We start from the raw sequence: 19,533 nt of genomic DNA on the forward strand, positions 1-19,533 counted from the left end.
TGGCTTTTTATCCACGGCGCAGCTCTAAGTGCTGCCTGTGCACTGTACTGATCGTACAATATTGATCACATTCCCATGTAAATGCTGATTATGATAAATATGCCCCTATGAGAGAGATAGTGTGATAGCTTTCTGTGTAACGTGAGCATTATCCTGTACAGTACACACAACCATGCACAGTTCCATATAATGGGTAGGGTAAGGTCAGTATAACATTATTGTGTTCCCACATGAACCCTTACTTCCTATGTACTAATAATTATACTGACACTGGCCCTCATTCAGGTTGGATTGCAAATATGCACAATCCTCAAACGGGCGATTTTAGGATATTTGCGCATGCTCGGACCTTTCACAGTGCAGTTACATCCCTGTAAGGATGCGATTGCACTGTGACTGACAGCAGCGGCCGTGGACACGGCGCTGCAGGTGTATCCAGACAGTTTTCGATACCAGAAAAATGGTTGCGGTCCAGCTGAATAAGGAGCCTATCTGCGTTTGCAGCGGGTCAACCCTAATTCCTGAATCAGCGATGCGATTGCTTCGTTGGTTAGCATGCTGGACGGCTTTACCCTGCGCAGGGAATCGCATCGCTGGTTAGCATGCTGGACGGCTTTACCCTGCGCAGGGAATCGCATCGCTGGTTAGCATGCTGGACGGCTTTACCCTGCGCAGGGAATCGCATCGCTGGTTAGCATGCTGGACGGCTTTACCCTGCGCAGGGAATCGCATCGCTGGTTAGCATGCTGGACGGCTTTACCCTGCGCAGGGAATCGCATCGCTGGTTAGCATGCTGGACGGCTTTACCCTGCGCAGGGAATCGCATCGCTGGTTAGCATGCTGGACGGCTTTACCCTGCGCTGGGCGGCCCCCAACATGCAATTTAATCAGTAGCAAATTCTGCTTTTTTGCAGAATCTGCAGCTAATACTGGGGTATGCGGTCAAGATCCCGCCGGACGGAATCCCGGCGGTCGGAATACCGACACCGGGATCCCAACCGGCATAATCCCGACATATTCTCCCTCTGTGGGTGTCCACAACACCCATAGAGGGAGAATAAATTAGTGTGGCGAGCGTAGCGAGTCCACAAGGGGCTGCATTGAATTCGCCATCCTGTCGGGATTGTGCCGGTCGGGATTCCGGTATCGGTATTCCGAGTGCCAGGATCCCGTCCGGCGGGATTTCGTACTGATCCCGATACTGAATAGGGTCCACTGTCAGGCAATATCAGGGGATGGGGGATTTTCATAGCACTCTTCATGCAGCGTTATTACGCCATATGGCCCCAGACGTCTGCTCCACCAGGGAGAAGTGATTAATGGACTTTCTGACTTTCTCCTGCCTCTTATTCGCCTCGTAGCCACATTCAAAATCGCCTATATATTTGTTGGGATTTGAGGCTAGGTGTGTGTGGCCGCACCTCTATTACCACTTTATTCCTACAACCTAACTTCACATAATTTAATTTTTAGTTCAATCTTTTATGTGTACATTGTATCTTTTGTTAAAATGACTAAATAAACATTATAACCAGAAAGATATGTTTGTGTCTAGGTGTTCCTGGAGAACCCGGCTATGCTAAAGATGGAACGCCAGGTTCCGCAGGTCCTCAAGGAGAACCAGGTTTAACAGGACTTACTGGACCTCAAGGACCTCCTGGTGTTAATGGACAATGTGACCCAACACAATGTGCCTACTATGCGAGTCTAGGTTCCAGGCCTGGTAGCGTCAAAGGAAATTAAAGAACATCTGAGACCCAGGAGGACTCATTGCTGAAACTTGAATTTATTGCTGGTTTTAAAACCTTCCAAAATGAAGGGTACCGACATGCGCTACCAACCTCCAGGGAGTTTCCGACTTTGGGGGGGTGGGGAGGGGGGGGGGGAGCGATTCAGTTTCAATACATTTCTCATCTGTTTTATTTTTAATAGATGAAATTGATGATTACTGCCGGTCGGTCAAGGCTTTTTGTGTTCCTCAATTACGTGTGTCATCATTGTCTTCTTGTTTTTTTGTTTTGTTTTTTTAAAGAAGGAATTGTACTTTGAAAGTGCAGAACATTGTACAGAGACATTTAAAAGCAGACTGTCTGATGGAGATCAAATACAATCTCAACATTAGCCGGGGTCGTATCCTCTCCTGGCTGTAGACTAGTCTGGGACAAAGTTTCTCAGCCCTCTCCACAAGTACTCATAACCACAGGCCCATGTTTGGCCATGCAGACCTGGCCCGGGAGGATAGGAAATTTAGAGAGTCCCATCAGCCTTTACTCCTTGTTGCAACTTCTTTTTCCTTCAGTTCCTGACAATGGATTGAAGTCATCTCATTATAACCCACTTGGGACAAATTTAGTCCTTGTCCATATTCCACAATCAGCCTTTGCCATGCCACAAAATAAATCAGACCACATCCATTTTACAGATCATATTTAATAGTGATAAAATGAATAATTTATGATAAAGATAAAGAGGTTGAGACAATGTTTCTTCGAGGTCCTGAGAAGAGAGGCCTTCAAACGTGGTTTAGGTGGCACAAAAATGCACAACAGGCTTTCATGCGTTAGGCAAGGGTAAAAAATTGGATTAATGTTCTGTAAGGATGGCTTGTTCAGAGGGTTGAAAAACTCTGGTTTTGATTGGTTTACTTGTACCTGCTGATGTCAGTGGTGTTCGACTAGGCTTAGGGACCCCGTAGGTCTCTATCCATTCTGGCCTGAATACCTGATATCACTTATGTTACTTCAGATAATACATTGCTGCAGTTTATAAAGAATGTACTGTGCAGAAGATAAGTTATTTGTGGATCTGTTGATCTAAAATGTTGTGTTGGATGGACGCTTCTTCATCCATAATTATGGTGCTCATAGGTTTTCGTGCAGTAGAAGTTCAACCCACGCGTTTTACTAGGTAACCACCGCACTCTCCTCTGCATAATGTGTGGGACTTGTGACTGTCTTTGAAAGAAAGCTTGATGTATTGAACGTGTATTGTATTGACATAAAATACATTTGTGTTCAAATTTACATTTATATTGATTTTCTCTTGAATGCAATTAGCTTCCGCCATGTTTGGCCTCATCTAGTTTTGCTTGAAAATAATATATTAGCAATAGGAAATAAAAGAAGGTGCGGTGGGAAAAAAGGAGGCAACAGCTGTGGATTCCGTATCAGTAATAAGTCACTGCAGCATGAGGGCCCATTCATGCACCTCTACAGTAGTTTGTGATTGCATGCCATGCAGATTCCATGGGTAGATGTAAAACAGATGGAAGCTACACCCTGTATCTGGTCAAGCGAAGTCTTGAGCTTCACAAGGGGTCAACACCCATGCTCACATATAACGTACATTACAGTGGCCTCCTGCTCCCTCTCTTCCAACTCTCAACCTAATCACTGCCCTCTCTCTCTCTCCCGTAGGCCCTCATGCACTGGCAACTACCCCATAGTTTGACCATCAGTATACACAGATGTTGGGTTCGAACAAGTTCCAGAGTCCAGACACAGAATTTAGCCCATCTCTCCACCCTTCAACTGAGTCAGGTGTAGCTGGGTTTGGTGGTTTTTGGATGTTCATTTTCCCAAACCAGGTCTGACTGGGCTTAGTGGATCTTTGGATTGTCCTTTCCAGGTACCAAAGAGGCACTTTTAAACACTTGGGTCAGATGAACACTCTCTACACTTAATCACTATCGTTAGCTGGATGGTTGGTTCATAAGTCTACATTTTTTTTTTTAAACACTCATTTTTCTTTTAAAAACTTTTCCACTTTCGATGTCAATTTCTGAAATTTTTTTTTTTTTGGTGCTTAAATTAAACCGATGACGTGTAGGTTTTTTCCTTCAGTTCTGACCTCTGATTTCCATATCATTTAAAGCAGCGTCATATCTCTATGAACATAATATTCTTTAAAAAGTATTAACTCAGTTTTTACAAAAGCACTAGTCTTCCAAAAATTGCACCAATCACTTTATTTCACAAACCGTTTCCCAATTAGATGGATGATGGTAGCCTGATGGAAGTAAGTAGGAAGTCGCTGGTGAGATCGACCAATCAGCTTTGCCTCAAACTTATCCATGGTTTGGTTGCCTGGAGACTGGAAAAACAAATCAGGGAGTTACAGTGGGAGAAATATGGGGACTCCATGGTTGAGGATAACTGTTTATAGTTCAATACATGAGCATGAATGATGCTTCTCCCTCAAAGCTTGCAATACTGAATTATCCACTAGCCTCATATGGACAAGGGCATACATATCTTGTTCTTTTATTTACTTTTTAATACCGTTTTCCAATAAGCCAATGTTGGTTAGGAGGATGTTAGCTGATCATCTTGCCCTGGATTGCCCTCTTCTGTCAGGCATTCCCCAAGTCCCGTCAAGTCCTCTGGCCAGTCACCATCCAATGTGAATATTTCAGTCGTTTGGTGCTGGAATATTATTTTAGATTTTCATATTTGCGTATACAGTAAATGCTATAAAGAAAATAAAGTTAGCCCATAAATACCTACGCTACGCTATATCTGTTAAGTTATTTGGAATTTAAGTTGTTATGTAAATACAGTAAAAGTATTATTTTGTATGAGTGAAAGCTGATGTGAATAAAGAGTTAATATTTGACCTTTCATTCATCATTTCAATATTCGGTACGTTCGTGTTTTTGGCATTTCAGGAGAAATTTGATGGAATACATCATTCTGAATTCTATCCGATAGCGACTTTTTTTCTAAAGGACTCTGCAGGATGCTGCACCAAAAGTAATGCCATAAATTGCAAAAGCAAACCAAAAAAACCCAAAAAGCAACTAAATCCTGCATTTGTGTCTAGTTTTCACTACTGGTGTCCCAAAATTAAACCTATCACGAAATGGCGCTTGGCCTATGCTTGGGTACAAGGGCCTGATTGAGAGCTAGACGCAGGAAGCACAGCAGCTGCGCAGCTTCTGTGCGACAATATGCTAATGCTGCAGGAGGTGTCTTGCGTTAATAGATGCCTCCTGCAGGCTTGTGCGATCAGCTGCTGCGTCCGCAGATGCAGCATCGGATCACTTGGGAAACAATTCCCATCATCGCTCTCTCCCCGCCCCCAAATGGCTTGGGGACACTGCGTCCGATGGCTCAGGACCTGGTCTGCACAGTGCAGAAAACATTGGAGATGTACAGAAACCATTGGTTTGCATACATCTCTGAATATGGCCCAAAGTCACCAATAAGTGGCATCTTCTGTACCAAGCAGAGTGAAAGCCAGAAGGGAAATAGAAATGGTTCCATCACTCCCTGGTTTTATCTAAAGGTCATCAACCATGGGCAGGTTGTGATGAAAAACCAGCCCTGCAAATTTATGGAAGAAGTCCTAATGGGGGTGCGGTTTGTTGAGGGGGTGGGGTCTGTTGAGGGGGTGGGATATCTCCTTATAGGGCCTGAATGTACTCAATTGCGGCCTGCCTTGCGTATTTTGCTGCAGTTGTGTCTGAGACCAGGGGCGGATTGGGAACAAAAAGTGGCCCTGTAAAATTTTGTAGAAGTGGCCCGACATGAGTTGCTGTTCTGCCCCACAGATACGTCAGCCTACCGGGAATCTTCCTGGTGAGCCCTATAGCCAATCCGCCCCTGTCTTCAATGCAGTTCCGAGATCCGTTTTAAGTCTCCTATATCTGATGTAGCTGAGTATGAGTATGGCCTCTAATGTGCGCAATGAAGTGTCTGTGTACGCACTTTAGTGACACGACTCCGTGGCTCTCCCTTAACACGACCGTAAGAGGGAACATTGTTTAGCTACCTTCCAATCACCAACTCGGGAACGGCCAGCACTTCTGAAAGACCTTTCTGATACTGCGCATCTCAATCGCGTCTGCGCCTCTGTGCGTGTACGCATGCGCCATATGAGTTTTTAGCAATTTTTGCACACTTCTTTGTGAGGAGACATGGGAAACATGCTTTGCCACTGTGTCCTAAGTACAGGGCTTGGGAAACGCTGACTATTGTACATACTAAAAATATTCAAAAATTATAATTTTCTTCAGCCATAGATCCATTAGGAAACTCCTAGTAAATAACGGTAGAGCAGTGGTGCGCAAGTATACGCCGGACTATTGCTGGGTGTGCCTGCTTTGTAAATAGAGACAGAGTTGACTGGTTTTCAAGTACCATAACAATCTGGCTGATGCATAAAATAATGACCTGAAGGTAAAGGTCTTAAATTATGCCGAATTGTAATATTAGACACTTCGATCCGCCCATCTCTAGTAATCACTGATAGTGAACCGAGCTAGGAATGGCCATCGGAAACCGATGGTTGGCCGCCATCGATGTTTTCAATCCAATGGAGATGCTTTTCCTATTCAATGCTAGGATTGAGATAATTGTCACCATCGAATGCATTTATGATAGCTAACTATTCAAATCACATGACAGAATCCAATATGGCCACGTCCATGCAGCCAGACTGTTTGATTACATCTGATAATGCAGGCCTGCAGCGTGTTGCAGACAGCTTGGGGATGCACGCATGACAGGGAGACAGCACATGTGAACATGGCAAGTAAGGCTAAGACCCTGATGTGTGACACAATGGCTACATGTCATTACAAGGCAGCAATGCCCTGCGATGACGATTCTATGGTGTCTTTCCAATGACCATCCTATACTGGAAGTCTAATATGAAATGTTACATTGTTCACTTACTGGGCCTGATTTAGAGTCACACACTATGCCGACATTCATGCAAATGGCTGATTTTTTTTTCTGCTCGTGCATATGAGTCACACTGCGCAGGTACAGTATCTGCATTTTGTACATACAGATTTGCAGTACAGATTATCAGGAATATATGGTACGGTGGCTGGGAGGTGGCTGAGTGGCAAAAAAGATGGACGGCGATGTTGTGTGTTATGGGAGTGTCTCAGGTGCGTTGCTGAAAGCGGTTGCGTACAAAGGACCAGACTAGCAGACGTATGCAAAGCCAATGGTTTACGTGCATCTCTAATGTTTTCAGATCTGCACTTGCCCAGGATCTGGGTTTGCGACAGCAGTCGGAGTTCCCCTTATGCCGCACCATGGGGGTGGGGATAGGGTGGCAGCAGCCAGTGTTCAGTGGGGGGGTGTCAGCACCATTTTCTGGACGTGCAGAGACCTCTCCAGGAGAAGCCAAGAGAGGAGACGCAGCTGGCCACTTCTGGGGGCATAGCCAGGCTCTCATATCATTAGGCCCTGCCCACTGTCGTGGTAAAATGGCACGATATGCAGGTCCTCTAGGAGGGGTGACAGTTATGCAATTTTGTGTTATTTAGCCCAGCAACCTCCATATGGCTTTGCCTGCTCTTCCAGGGTGCTCGGTACTACCCAAAAAATCGTGAGTCCCCTGCGTTCCCCTGAGTTCCAGGAGAATAGGCAACTCTGTGTCAGTGGGATTAAGGGGAGGTCTCCAGGCCTTGAATGCGGTACATTGATTTGTACATATTTCCTATTTCCAGCACAATAAATAACTGCTATGTGCCAGCCTATTACAGTGACACAGCTGCAGGCAGTACCGTCTCCCTAACGCTGAGTGCTATTATCTCGCACGTATCAGAGGAAGAGACATTAAAAACATAAAATGATGAAAAAGTATAAATCTGTAAAACCATACGGAATATCTGATTGCAATTCCCAAAGCCGGCCGGATGATTTCTGCTGCACCAGTAACAAAAGTCGCTGATTCCTGGCCTGCATGTCCAGGTCACATACAGTCAGGATAATATCACAGAATCAGAGAGGATGGATGAAGTAAGTGCTGCTGCACTGATGGAAGCACCTTTATACGTGTCCTCAGCAATGCAGGGACATCACTCACCCGTAGAAAAGCCGCCTCCTGCCTAATAGCTCTGCAGAGGGAAAACTTCATTTCCTCTGAGCACTGTTATAGCTGGATAACAGGCGTCGTTCTGGTTACACTGTCAGACACCAATGAGGCAGCTCAGAAATCCCGTTACTGTCATTCCCGAATTGTTACATTTATAGCCCCATGCCCAGCTCCCGTAGTGCCAGGGGACAGGAACCTGCTTACATTCATTTGAAATATAGTATACAGTAAATGGAAAGATGTATATACTGTATATACTATAGGGTTGCTTCCCAATGTTCCACTCATGTTCAAGAGCGGCGGATGTGAGCTGCCGGCAGCGGGCGACTCTGTGCACAACATGGCAGCTGAGCTATTTGCATATTTACGCAAATCCCCTGCGAGCAATATCGCAGCTGCGCAGGCAACGGAGTACGCTCCTGAATCAGCCCCAGTAACACAACAATACAATGTCTGCAGAACCTTGCACTTTGACCTTGCCCCGAACAGCTTTTGTGCATCTGAAAGCATCACTGCATAGTATACATAGCATACATTATGTGCGGCACTCGGCTCCTGTCACTGTGTAGGAGCCGGCACTGCAGCCACAGCACTCTCTGGGGGCAGCCTGCATCTCCCGGACCTCCGGAGTGACAAAAACAGGGGGTTGGGTCGCAAAGCTCCGCCCCTTTCTCACAGAGCCCCGCCCATCTCATGAAGCCCCACCGCCTTCATGCAGCACTGCACCAGGTGTCACTGCAGTAAGTGACACCTCTGAATAGGTCAACACCATATGGTTGACATATACAAAAGGTCAACGGGTAAAAAGTCGACAGTGCATAAGGTCAACAGGGTCAAAAGGTCGACTTGCCAATGGTCGACGCACAAATTGTCGACATGGTTTTTGTGTTTTTCACATTTGATAGGTTTACTATCCACGCTGACACCTATTGGGAATAGCGACATGGTCCGAAGCATGGCGAGAAAGCGAGACCACGAGGGTATACTTTTGTAATGATGGTGGTCAGATAACATGAAATATACCAGATCTGGCACAAAAAAACATGTGTCGACCATTTGTGTGTGTTGACCTTTTAAACATATCGACTTTTGATCCTGTCGCCCTTAAGCCCTGTCGACATTTTGTACATGTGATAAATGCTTGTGAGAGAAACAGTGGGTCCATGATTGCAGAGGTGACAGTACACGCCATCTGCAGAGCCTTACATGCATGTACAGCAACGGGGGTATTACATAGGCTGTATGGCGTATTCCCATGTAAGCAGACTTCAGTAGGGGATTGTTGGCGCAACTGTGGGCTCAGAGCTGGACAGAATAGTAGACCGGTTTCAGGGGCGTATCATTTGTATGGATGTGTATTTCGTGGAAAGTCCACACTGATGATGACTGGGAACAAGCCAAGCATGAAGTCATGGGGTCTAATTCAGACCCGATCGCAAGCAGGCGTTTTGTTGCACTGCTGCGACCAGGTAATCACCGCCTACAGGGGGAGGGGGTAATCGCTGTGCAGGGGTGCGATCGCATGTGCAGGGAACTGCACAAACAAAAGTTTGTGCAGTCTCTGCACAGCTCAGGATGATACGGGCCGGAGCTGACGTCAGAACCCTCCCTTCATATGGCTAGACATGCCTGCGTTTTTCCGGACACTCCCTGGAAACGGTCGGTTGACAACCACAAACGGCCTCTTCCTGTCAATCTTCTTGCGATCGCTGGTGCGATCGCTTTCTTCGTTCTTCTCGTGACTGTCCGGCGTTCTCCATCGCTAAGGGGGTCTCGCGCCTGCGCATTGCGGTGCATACGCGTGCACAGTTCAGACCGATCGCTGCTGTGGGTCTGAATGACCCCCTTGAAGTAATGCGCGTTCTGCAAAGATTCACAAGACTCTGCATTTGGATGACTATTCACATTTGTTCCTACAGCATGCGCGCAAAGCCAGCGCAGTAGCCCCAGTGCATCTGAGAACTTATAGTATTCATCATGACTAGTGATGAGCGGGTTCGGATCCTCACTATCCGAACCCACCCGAACTTCACCTTTTTTTTCACGGGTCCGAGCAACTCGGATCCTCCCGCCTTGCTCGGTTAACCCGAGCGCGCCCGAACGTCATCATCCCGCGGTCGGATTCTCGCGAGATTCGTATTCTATATAAGGAGCTGCGCGTCGCCGCCATTTTTCACTCGTGCATTGGAGATGATCGTGAGAGGACGTGGCTGGCGTCCTCTCAGTTTCTATGTTCAGTGGGCTGCAAATTGTGCTGCAAATATCTGTGCTCAGTGTGCTGCAAATATCTGTGCTCAGTGTGCTGCAAGTGCAAATATCTATGTTCTCTGCCTGAAAAACGCTCCATATCTGACTGTGCTCAGTGTGCTGCAAATATCTGTGCTCACTGTGCTAATTGCTTTATTGTGGGGACTGGGGACCAGCAGTATTATATAGTAGGAGGACAGTGCAGAGTTTTGCTGACCAGTGACCACCAGTATTATACATTCTCTGTCTGAAAAACGCTACATATTTGTGCTGCATTGTAGTATATAGTAGGAGGACAGTGCAGAATTTTGCTGACCACCAGTATAACTATATATATAGCAGTACGGTACAGTAGTCCATTGCTCTACCTACCTCTGTGTCGTCAAGTATACTATCCATCCATACCTGTGGTGCATTTCAGTTTTGCACAGTTTGCTGACCACCAGTCTATACTATATAGCAGTACGGTACAGTAGGCCACTGCTCTACCTACCTCTGTGTCGTCAAGTATACTATCCATCCATACCTGTGGTGCATTTCAGTTTTGCACAGTTTGCTGACCACCAGTATATACTATATAGCAGTACGGTACAGTAAGCCACTGCTCTACCTACCTCTGTGTCATCAAGTATACTATCCATCCATACCTGTGGTGCATTTCAGTTGTGCACAGTATATATAGTAGTAGGCCATTGCTATTGATATATTACTGGCATATAACTCCACACATTAAAAATGTGGAGGGTAAAATAGGGAAAGATCAAGATCCACTTCCACCTCGTGCTGAAGCTGCTGCCACTAGTCATGGCCGAGACGATGAAATGCCATCAACGTCGTTTGCCAAGGCCGATGCCCAATGTCATAGTAGAGAGCATGTAAAATCCCAAAAAATAAAGCTCAGTAAAAAAAATCAAAATCGTCTGAGGAGAAGCGTAAACTTGCCATTGTGCCATTTACGACACGGAGTGGCAAGGAACGGCTGAGGCCCTGGCCTATGTTCAAGGCTAGTGGTTCAGCTTCACCTGAGGATGGAAGCTCTCATCCTCCTGCTAGAAAACTTAAAAGAGTTAAGATTGCAAAAGCACAGCAAAGAACTGTGCGTACTTCTAAATCACAAATCCCCAAGGAGAGTCCAATTGTGTCGGTTGCGATGCCTGACCTTCCCAACACTGGATGGGAAGAGGTTGCGCCTTCCACCATTTGCACGCCCCCTGCAAGTGCTGGAAGGAGCACCCGCAGTCCAGTTCCTGATAGTCAAATTGAAGATGTCACTGTTGAAGTACACCAGGATGAGGATATGGGTGTTGCTGGCGCTGGGGAGGAAATTGACAAGGAGGATTCTGATGGTGAGGTGGTTTGTTTAAGTCAGGCACCCGGGGAGACACCTGTTGTCCGTGGGACGAATATGGCCATTGACATGCCTGGTCAAATTACAAAAAATAAATCACCTCTTTGGTGTGGAATTATTTTAACAGAACTGCGGACAACAGGTGTCAAGCCGTGTGTTGCCTTTGTCAAGCTGTAATAAGTAAGGGTAAGGACATTAACCACCTAGGAACATCCTCCCTTATACGTCACCTGGACCGCATTCATCAGAAGTCAGTGCAGTGGCAAACGCAGGATTTAGCGAGGGGGGTTTCCGTGGGTGGGTGGGTGTGTATGTATATGCGCAGGTATGTGTACTAAATATATATATAGATATATACACACACACAAACATACATACATATATATGTACGGAGGCAGGACGGCACTCATTGAGACTGGTAAACCATAGAAAATCAGCACAGAACGCTGAAGCTGTTTGTCAACGTTTCAGAGTTAGACTCCTTTAAAAGAGTCTAACTCTGAAACGTTGACATACAGCTACAGCGTTCTGTGCTGATTTTCTATGGTTTACTAGTCTCTATGAGTGCCATCCTGCTTCCGTACATTTTATCTGATTCTGACGTGCCATTCATCATTTGCAGATATATATATATTATATATATATATATATATATATATATTTGTGTGGTCGTCTGGCACTCTGGATGATAAAAAGCAAAGATGCCAGGGTGGCCTCCTGAAATTAATATATCTGGTAATCCTCCTTGGGTCCTGTGATAGGACCTCTATTGAAGAAAAATAGGTGGCACTCCAAGGACTTAAATAAAGTCAAACTGTATTAAAAAATAATAATTTCATGGATCAAAAAACAACGTTTCAAGGCTCTACAGCCTTTCCATCAGGTTATGCATTATAGGTGAGGTGAAAAAAAACAGAGGTATTTTGTTTATTGATCTCACCTATAATGCATAACCAGATGAAAAGGCCGTAGAGCCTTGAAACGTTGTTTTTTTCACCATGAAATTTATTTTTTGAATACAGTTTGACTTTATTTAAGTCCCTGGAGTGCCGCCTATTTTTCTTCAATAGAGGTCCTATCACAGGACCCAAGGAGGATTACCGTTTTTTTAGATATATATATCTCACATATATATATATATATATATTCACAAACTCACACATGTAAACACACATACATACACTCACACATGTAAACACACATACATACATACATACATACATACATACTGTACATACAAGCACACACACAAACCCACATACATACATACATACATACATACATGCATTCATATCATACAAAAACACACTTAAACAATGATTTCAAACTTACATACAGAGGGGCGGCCACGGCAGCGTGAGGCAGAGTGCGGACGGAGGGAGCTGCTGTGGCTGAGCATGCGCAGCCAGCAGCTCCCCCGGCACCCGGGATATTCTCTAAGCAGAGAGCTGCATAGCTCTCTGCTCTTGCTGCAGCTCCGTCCGCGATCGCGGTTGCGGCTTTTGCCTTTGTTGAGACGGAGACAGCTGTGTCTCCGTCTCAAAACATTTTTTGGGGTCATCAGGGGGGGTTTCCAGGTACTCGGAAACCCCCCTGTGTGCGCCACTGCAGTGACAAGTTCAAAAACTTTGGATGACAGCGGAAGCAGTCCACTGACAACTAAATCCCTTCCTCTTGTAACCAAACTCCTGCAAACCACACCACCAACTCCCTCAGTGTCAATTTCCTCCTTACACAGGAAAGCCAATAGTCCTGCAGGCCATGTCACTGTCAAGTCTGACGAGTCCTCTCCTGCCTGGGATTCCTCCGATGCATCCTTGAGTGTAACGCCTACTGCTGCTGGCGATGCTGTTGTTGCTGCTGGGAGTCGATCGTCATCCCAGAGGGGAAGTCGGAAGACCACTTGTACTACTTCCAGCAAGCAATTGACTGTCCAACAGTCCTTTGCTAGGAAGATGAAATATCACAGCAGTCATCCTGCTGCAAAGCGGATAACTCAGGCCTTGGCAGCCTGGGTGGTGAGAAACGTGTTTCCGGTATCCACCGTTAATTCACAGGGAACTAGAGACTTGAATGTGGTACTGTGTCCCCGGTACCAAATACCATCTAGGTTCCATTTCTCTAGGCAGGCGATACCGAAAATGTACACAGACGTCAGAAAAAGAGTCACCAGTGTCCTAAAAAATGCAGTTGTACCCAATGTCCACTTAACCACGGACATGTGGATAAGTGGAGCAGGGCAGACTCAGGACTATATGACTGTGACAGCCCACTGGGTAGATGTATTGCCTCCCGCAGCAAGAACAGCAGCAGCGGCACCAGTAGCAGCATCTCGCAAACGCCAACTCGTTCCTAGGCAGGCTACGCTTTGTATCACCACTTTCCATAAGAGGCACACAGCTGACAACCTCTTACGGAAACTGAGGAACATCATCGCAGAATGGCTTACCCCAATTGGACTCTCCTGGGGATTTGTGACATCGGACAACGCCACCAATATTGTGCGTGCATTACATCTGGGCAAATTCCAGCACGTCCCATGTTTTGCACATACATTGAATTTGGTGGTGCAGAATTATTTAAAAAACGACAGGGGCGTGCAAGAGATGCTGTCGGTGGCCCGAAGAATTGCGGGCCACTTTCGGCATCCAGCCACTGCGTGCCGAAGACTAGAGCACCAGCAAACAGTCCTGAACCTGCCCTGCCATCATCTGAAGCAAGAGCTGGTAACGAGGTGGAATTCAACCCTCTATATGCTTCAGAGGATGGAGGAGCAGCAAAAGGCCATTCAAGCCTATACATCTGCCTACGATATAGGCAAAGGAGGGGGAATGCACCTGACTCAAGCGCAGTGGAGAATGATTTCAACGTTGTGCAAGGTTCTGCAACCCTTTGAACTTGCCACACGTGAAGTCAGTTCAGACACTGCCAGCCTGAGTCAGGTCATTCCCCTCATCAGGCTTTTGCAGAAGAAGCTGGAGACATTGAAGGAGGAGCTAAAACAGAGCGATTCCGCTAGGCATGTGGGACTTGTGGATGGAGCCCTTAATTCGCTTAACCAGGATTCACGGGTGGTCAATCTGTTGAAATCAGAGCACTACATTTTGTCCACCGTGCTCGATCCTAGATTTAAAACCTACGTTGTATCTCTCTTTCCGGCAGACACAAGTCTGCAGAGGTTCAAAGACCAGCTGGTGAGAAAATTTTCAAGTCAAGCGGAACGTGACCCGTCAACAGCTCCTCCTTCACATTCTCCCGCAACTGGGGCTCCGAGGAAAAGGCTAAGAATTCCGAGCCCACCCGCTGGCGGTAATGCAGGGCATTCTGGAGCGAGTGCTGACATCTGCTCCGGACTGAAGGACCTGCCAACGATTACTGACATGTCGTCTACTGTCACTGCATATGATTCTGTCACCATTGAAAGAATGGTGGAGGATTATATGAGTGACCGCATCCAAGTAGGCACGTCAGACAGTCCGTACGTATACTGGCAGGAAAAAGAGGCAATTTGGAGGCCCTTGCGCAAACTGGCTTTATTTAACCTAAGTTGCCCCCCCTCCAGTGTGTACTCCGAAAGAGTGTTTAGTGCAGCCGCTCACCTTGTCAGCAATCGGCGTACGAGGTTACTTCCAGAAAATGTGGAGAAGATGATGTTCATCATAATGAATTATAATCAATTCCTCCGTGGAGACATTCACCAGCAATTGCCTCCAGAAAGTACACAGGGACCTGAGATGGTGGATTCCAGTGGGGACGAATTAATAATCTGTGAGGAGGGGGATGTACACAATGAAAGGGGTGAGGAATCGGACGATGGGGAGGAGGTGGACATCTTGCCTCTGTAGAGCCAGTTTGTGCAAGGAGAGATTGCTTCTTTTTTGGTGGGGGCCCAAACCAACCAGTCATTTCAGTCACAGTCGTGTGGCAGACCCTGTCGCTGAAATGATGGGTTTGTTAAAGTGTGCATGCCTGTTTATACAACATAAGGGTGGGTGGGAGGGCCCAAGGACAATTCCATCTTGCACCTCTTTTTTCTTTCATTTTCTTTGCATCATGTGCTGTTTGGGGACTATTTTTTTTTGAAGTGCCATCCTGTCTAACACTGCAGTGCCACTCCTAGATGGGCCAGGTGTTTGTGTTGGCTACTTGTGTCGCTTAGCTTAGCCATCCAGCGACCTTGGTGCACCTCTTTTTTTCTTTGCATCATGTGCTGTTTGGGGACTATTTTTTAAATCTGCCATCCTGTCTGACACTGCAGTGCCACTCCTAGATGGGCCAGGTGTTTGTGTCGGCCACTTGGGTCGCTTAGCTTAGCCATCCAGCGACCTTGGTGCACCTCTTTTTTTCTTTGCATCATGTGCTGTTTGGGGACTATTTTTTAAATCTGCCATCCTGTCTGACACTGCAGTGCCACTCCTAGATGGGCCAGGTGTTTGTGTCGGCCACTTGGGTCGCTTAGCTTAGTCACACAGCTACCTCATAGCGCCTCTTTTTTTCTTTGCATCATGTGCTGTTTGGGGACTATTTTTTTGAAGTGCCATCCTGTCTGACACTGCAGTGCCACTCTTAGATGGGCCAGGTGTTTGTGTCGGCCACTTGGGTCGCTTAGCTTAGCCATCCAGCGACCTTGGTGCACCTCTTTTTTTCTGTGCATCATGTGCTGTTTGGGGACTATTTTTTGAAGTGCCATCCTGTCTGACACTGCAGTGCCACTCCTAGATGGGCCAGGTGTTTGTGTCGGCCACTTGGGTTGCTTAGCTTAGTCATCCAGCGACCTCGGTGCAAATTTTAGGGCTAAAAATAATATTGTGAGGTGTGAGGTGTTCAGAATAGACTGAAAATGATGGAAATTATGGTTATTGAGGTTAATAATACTATGGGATCAAAATGACCCCCAAATTCTATGATTTAAGCGGTTTTTGAGGGTTTTTTGTAAAAAAAACACCCGAATCCAAAACACACCCGAATCCGACAAAAAATTTTCAGGGAGGTTTTGGCAAAACGCGTCCGAATCCAAAACACGGCCGCAGAACCGAATCCAAAACCAAAACACAAAACCCGAAACATTTCCGGTGCACATCACTAATCATGACAGTCACTGCCAGAACCGCAGGGATAGAAGGGATTTCATTTAATTTAAGAATTAGGCTGAACTGTGCAGTGTTCTAGACAGAGAACATAGAGCTTCTATTCCATGACATGTGGTTTGCTGTCAGAGAAGATCTTTAAGCGCAATGCACCTTTCCAGACATTTCTCCATTCTCACACCTTGGAGTGTTTAGGGTATGTGTAACCGGCGTAACTGCCTCACCTTGGGGCAATTCTAATTTGTTGACACATCTCCTGAGAGTGAAGAACATGAACCGGAATACAGAGGCGCAAAAAACCAAGCGGTTGCGAAACAAATGGTTAAGGAATAATCTTTGATGCAGCAAAGACATGACAGCTATTCTTGATGTGAAACAAGGTTGTTGTCAGTTTCTGAAAATAAAAATAAAAATCAAATTTAGCAAAAGAACAAGGAAAGTAATTTCTCTGCGGAAAACAGACTTTTTGATGTGATAAGTGGTAATGTTCACCCAATGGCAGGTTTGTACAGGTTTGCTAAAACAGGGGCAGCCCAAGTAGTTATCGCTACAACAGTTCTGGGCAGGAAGATGAATTGAGCTTGATGAGTGCAATATCTGTAAATATGTATCCATTTGCTGACAGAGAGCTGCCATGTTAAGTTCTTATAAAGCAGGAGGATCTATGCTGTACTAGCCAAGACTCAAAGGCGGGATTCAAATCTTGCAGCTCCCCTCCCGCTCCCATCGCGCCCGCCGGCAGTATTCAAATGTTACTGCCAATGGGCGCCATATCAGCATTTCAGCTCGCCACCCCCTGGGGTGGCGAGTTGAAATGCACGAAAAGTGACCCGTTTGGACGCCCAAACTGTACTTTTCGTCGGGTTTAGCTGCTCTAAGCGGCTAAACCCGTCTCTTATGGGCGCGATCAGCGCGATAACAGGGGGCCATAAAATATCGCCCCGTGATCTCCCGTCACTTTAGACGGGAGATTTGGGGCAATAAAAGATTTGAATACCGCCCATTGGCCCTCATTCCGAGTTGTTCGCTCGGTATATTTCATCGCATCGCAGTGAAATTCCGCTTAGTACGCATGCGCAATATTCGCACTGCGACTGCGCCAAGTAATTTAACAATGAAGATAGTATTTTTACTCACGGCTTTTTCTTCGCTCCGGCGATCGTAATGTGATTGACAGGAAATGGGTGTTACTGGGCGGAAACACGGCGTTTCAGGGGCGTGTGGTTAAAAACGCTACCGTTTCCGGAAAAAACGCAGGAGTGGCCGGAGAAACGGAGGAGTGTCTGGGCGAACGCTGGGTGTGTTTATGACGTCAAACCAGGAACGACAAGCACTGAACTGATCGCAGATGCCGAGTAAGTCTGAAGCTACTCTGAAACTGCTAAGTAGTTTGTAATCGCAATATTGCGAATACATCGGTCGCAATTTTAAGAAGCTAAGATTCACTCCCAGTAGGCGGCGGCTTAGCGTGTGTAACTCTGCTAAAATCGCCTTGCGAGCGATCAACTCGGAATGAGGGCCATTATGTGGACAGGACACTTGTAGAAATATGGTAGTGTGCAATGAACAGTTTTTATTTTTTATCAATAAAAGAGAGGTTCTGACATTTGAAAAAAAAAAGGAAAATGACAAACGCACCCATCTTTTTAATGTATTGAAATATCCTTTTTACGTCATGCGTAAATATCACACATTTATTGCAAAGTCCAATTATACTGTAGTCTAAATTACATTTGAAGCAATGTGTAATAAAAAACCCCAAAAACCCCTGTAATACCATCCACCTCCCTCTCTGTCCACTTTGGCACAGACTACAGTTTCCAGATTAGATTTTCAGCTGTTGGCATCATGATAAATACTGGAGCGCTTGGCTTAGCTCTAACACGCTCTCTATGGTATATAGAGTATTGGTGAGAAGGTAGTGATAGCAGGGCTCTGCTGGGCCATATGGAAAAGACGTGAAAGGACCCCACTTCAGTATTAGCCACAGCCGTGGAATTTTCTTTGCATCTTCATTCATCTATATATTAATCATGTAAGGTCTGTGCTGGAGAAAAGGAGGAGCCGCCATTCTACCGGGAATGGGGGTAAGTATGGGGGCTTGGCGAGAAGGGGGTCGTTGGTACAGGTGGAGTGGTGGGGGCTGGATTTTTGGTAATGAAGCGGGGGGGAAGGGGGGATGCAGGACAGAGTGGGGGTGGAGCTGCAGAGATGGGGGTGGGGGCTGATCCATACCTTTTTGTTTGCCTCCTTTTTTTCTGCTGCAGATTCATACAAATATTGTGTCATACTCAGCATGCGATCTGTATATGTTCAGTAGATGAAGCCAAGAGGCCCCAGTCTACGGAAGCTACTGTACCATGCAGATTGGGAGTGATTTAAAGGTAAAGTAGCGGCTGCGACTCTTGCTCTAATTTAATGCCGCAGAAAGAGATCACGTTCTTAGTGCTGAATAGGCTCACTATTGGGCAAGGGCATGGGACTGTCCTGCACCCCAGTGTGCTTCTTCAGGGGACTTATTGTTCATTTTTGATAGGTGTTCTGACCTGAGCCGGATTAAGAGCATGGGGGGCCCGGGGCACTTAAGACAGAGGGGCCCCTATTCATCAAGAGAAGGGAAGGGGGGGGGGGGTTGTGTGTGTGTGTCACATACCAGCCACCGCACGATCACACTTCGCTTCTGTCCCCGGCAACCGCACAGAGAGCTGAGCGACGGCTCAGCTCTCCAATCATGTATGAGTGAAGCAGCCTGCCGCTCAGCCATTGGGGCAGACTACTTCAGTCATACATTATTGGACAGCTGAGCCGTCGCTCAGCTGTCCTGTCTGTACGGCTGCAGTGCGGACGAGAGCGCAGCACCACAGATCGGATCGGAAGAGAGATCCGATCTGTGGTGTGACAGGGGGCCCTTTTGGAAAGGGGGGCCCGGGGTACGTATCCCCGGGACCCCCCCTTCATCCGGCTCTGGTTCTGACACCCTCAGCCAGTGTCAAGTGAGGGGAGGTGTTGGCTCACATA

At 46.4% G+C, this 19,533-nt stretch overlaps 1 protein-coding gene across 1 annotated transcript in view; it reads left to right on the forward strand.

The window, feature by feature from the left end:
* The window catches only part of COL22A1 (collagen type XXII alpha 1 chain), a 381,368-nt gene extending 376,770 nt beyond the window's left edge, over positions 1-4,598 (forward strand). Inside the window, exon 53 of the mRNA XM_063925140.1 lies at positions 1,556-4,598. Within this exon, the coding sequence (XP_063781210.1) occupies positions 1,556-1,743 (188 nt within the window). The 3' untranslated portion in view covers positions 1,744-4,598. The remainder of the gene's footprint in view (positions 1-1,555) is intronic.
* The last annotated feature ends 14,935 nt before the right edge of the window (positions 4,599-19,533 follow it).

Source organism: Pseudophryne corroboree, chromosome 5 (genome assembly GCF_028390025.1).
Source record: "Pseudophryne corroboree isolate aPseCor3 chromosome 5, aPseCor3.hap2, whole genome shotgun sequence".
Taxonomy (NCBI): Eukaryota; Metazoa; Chordata; class Amphibia; order Anura; family Myobatrachidae; genus Pseudophryne; species Pseudophryne corroboree.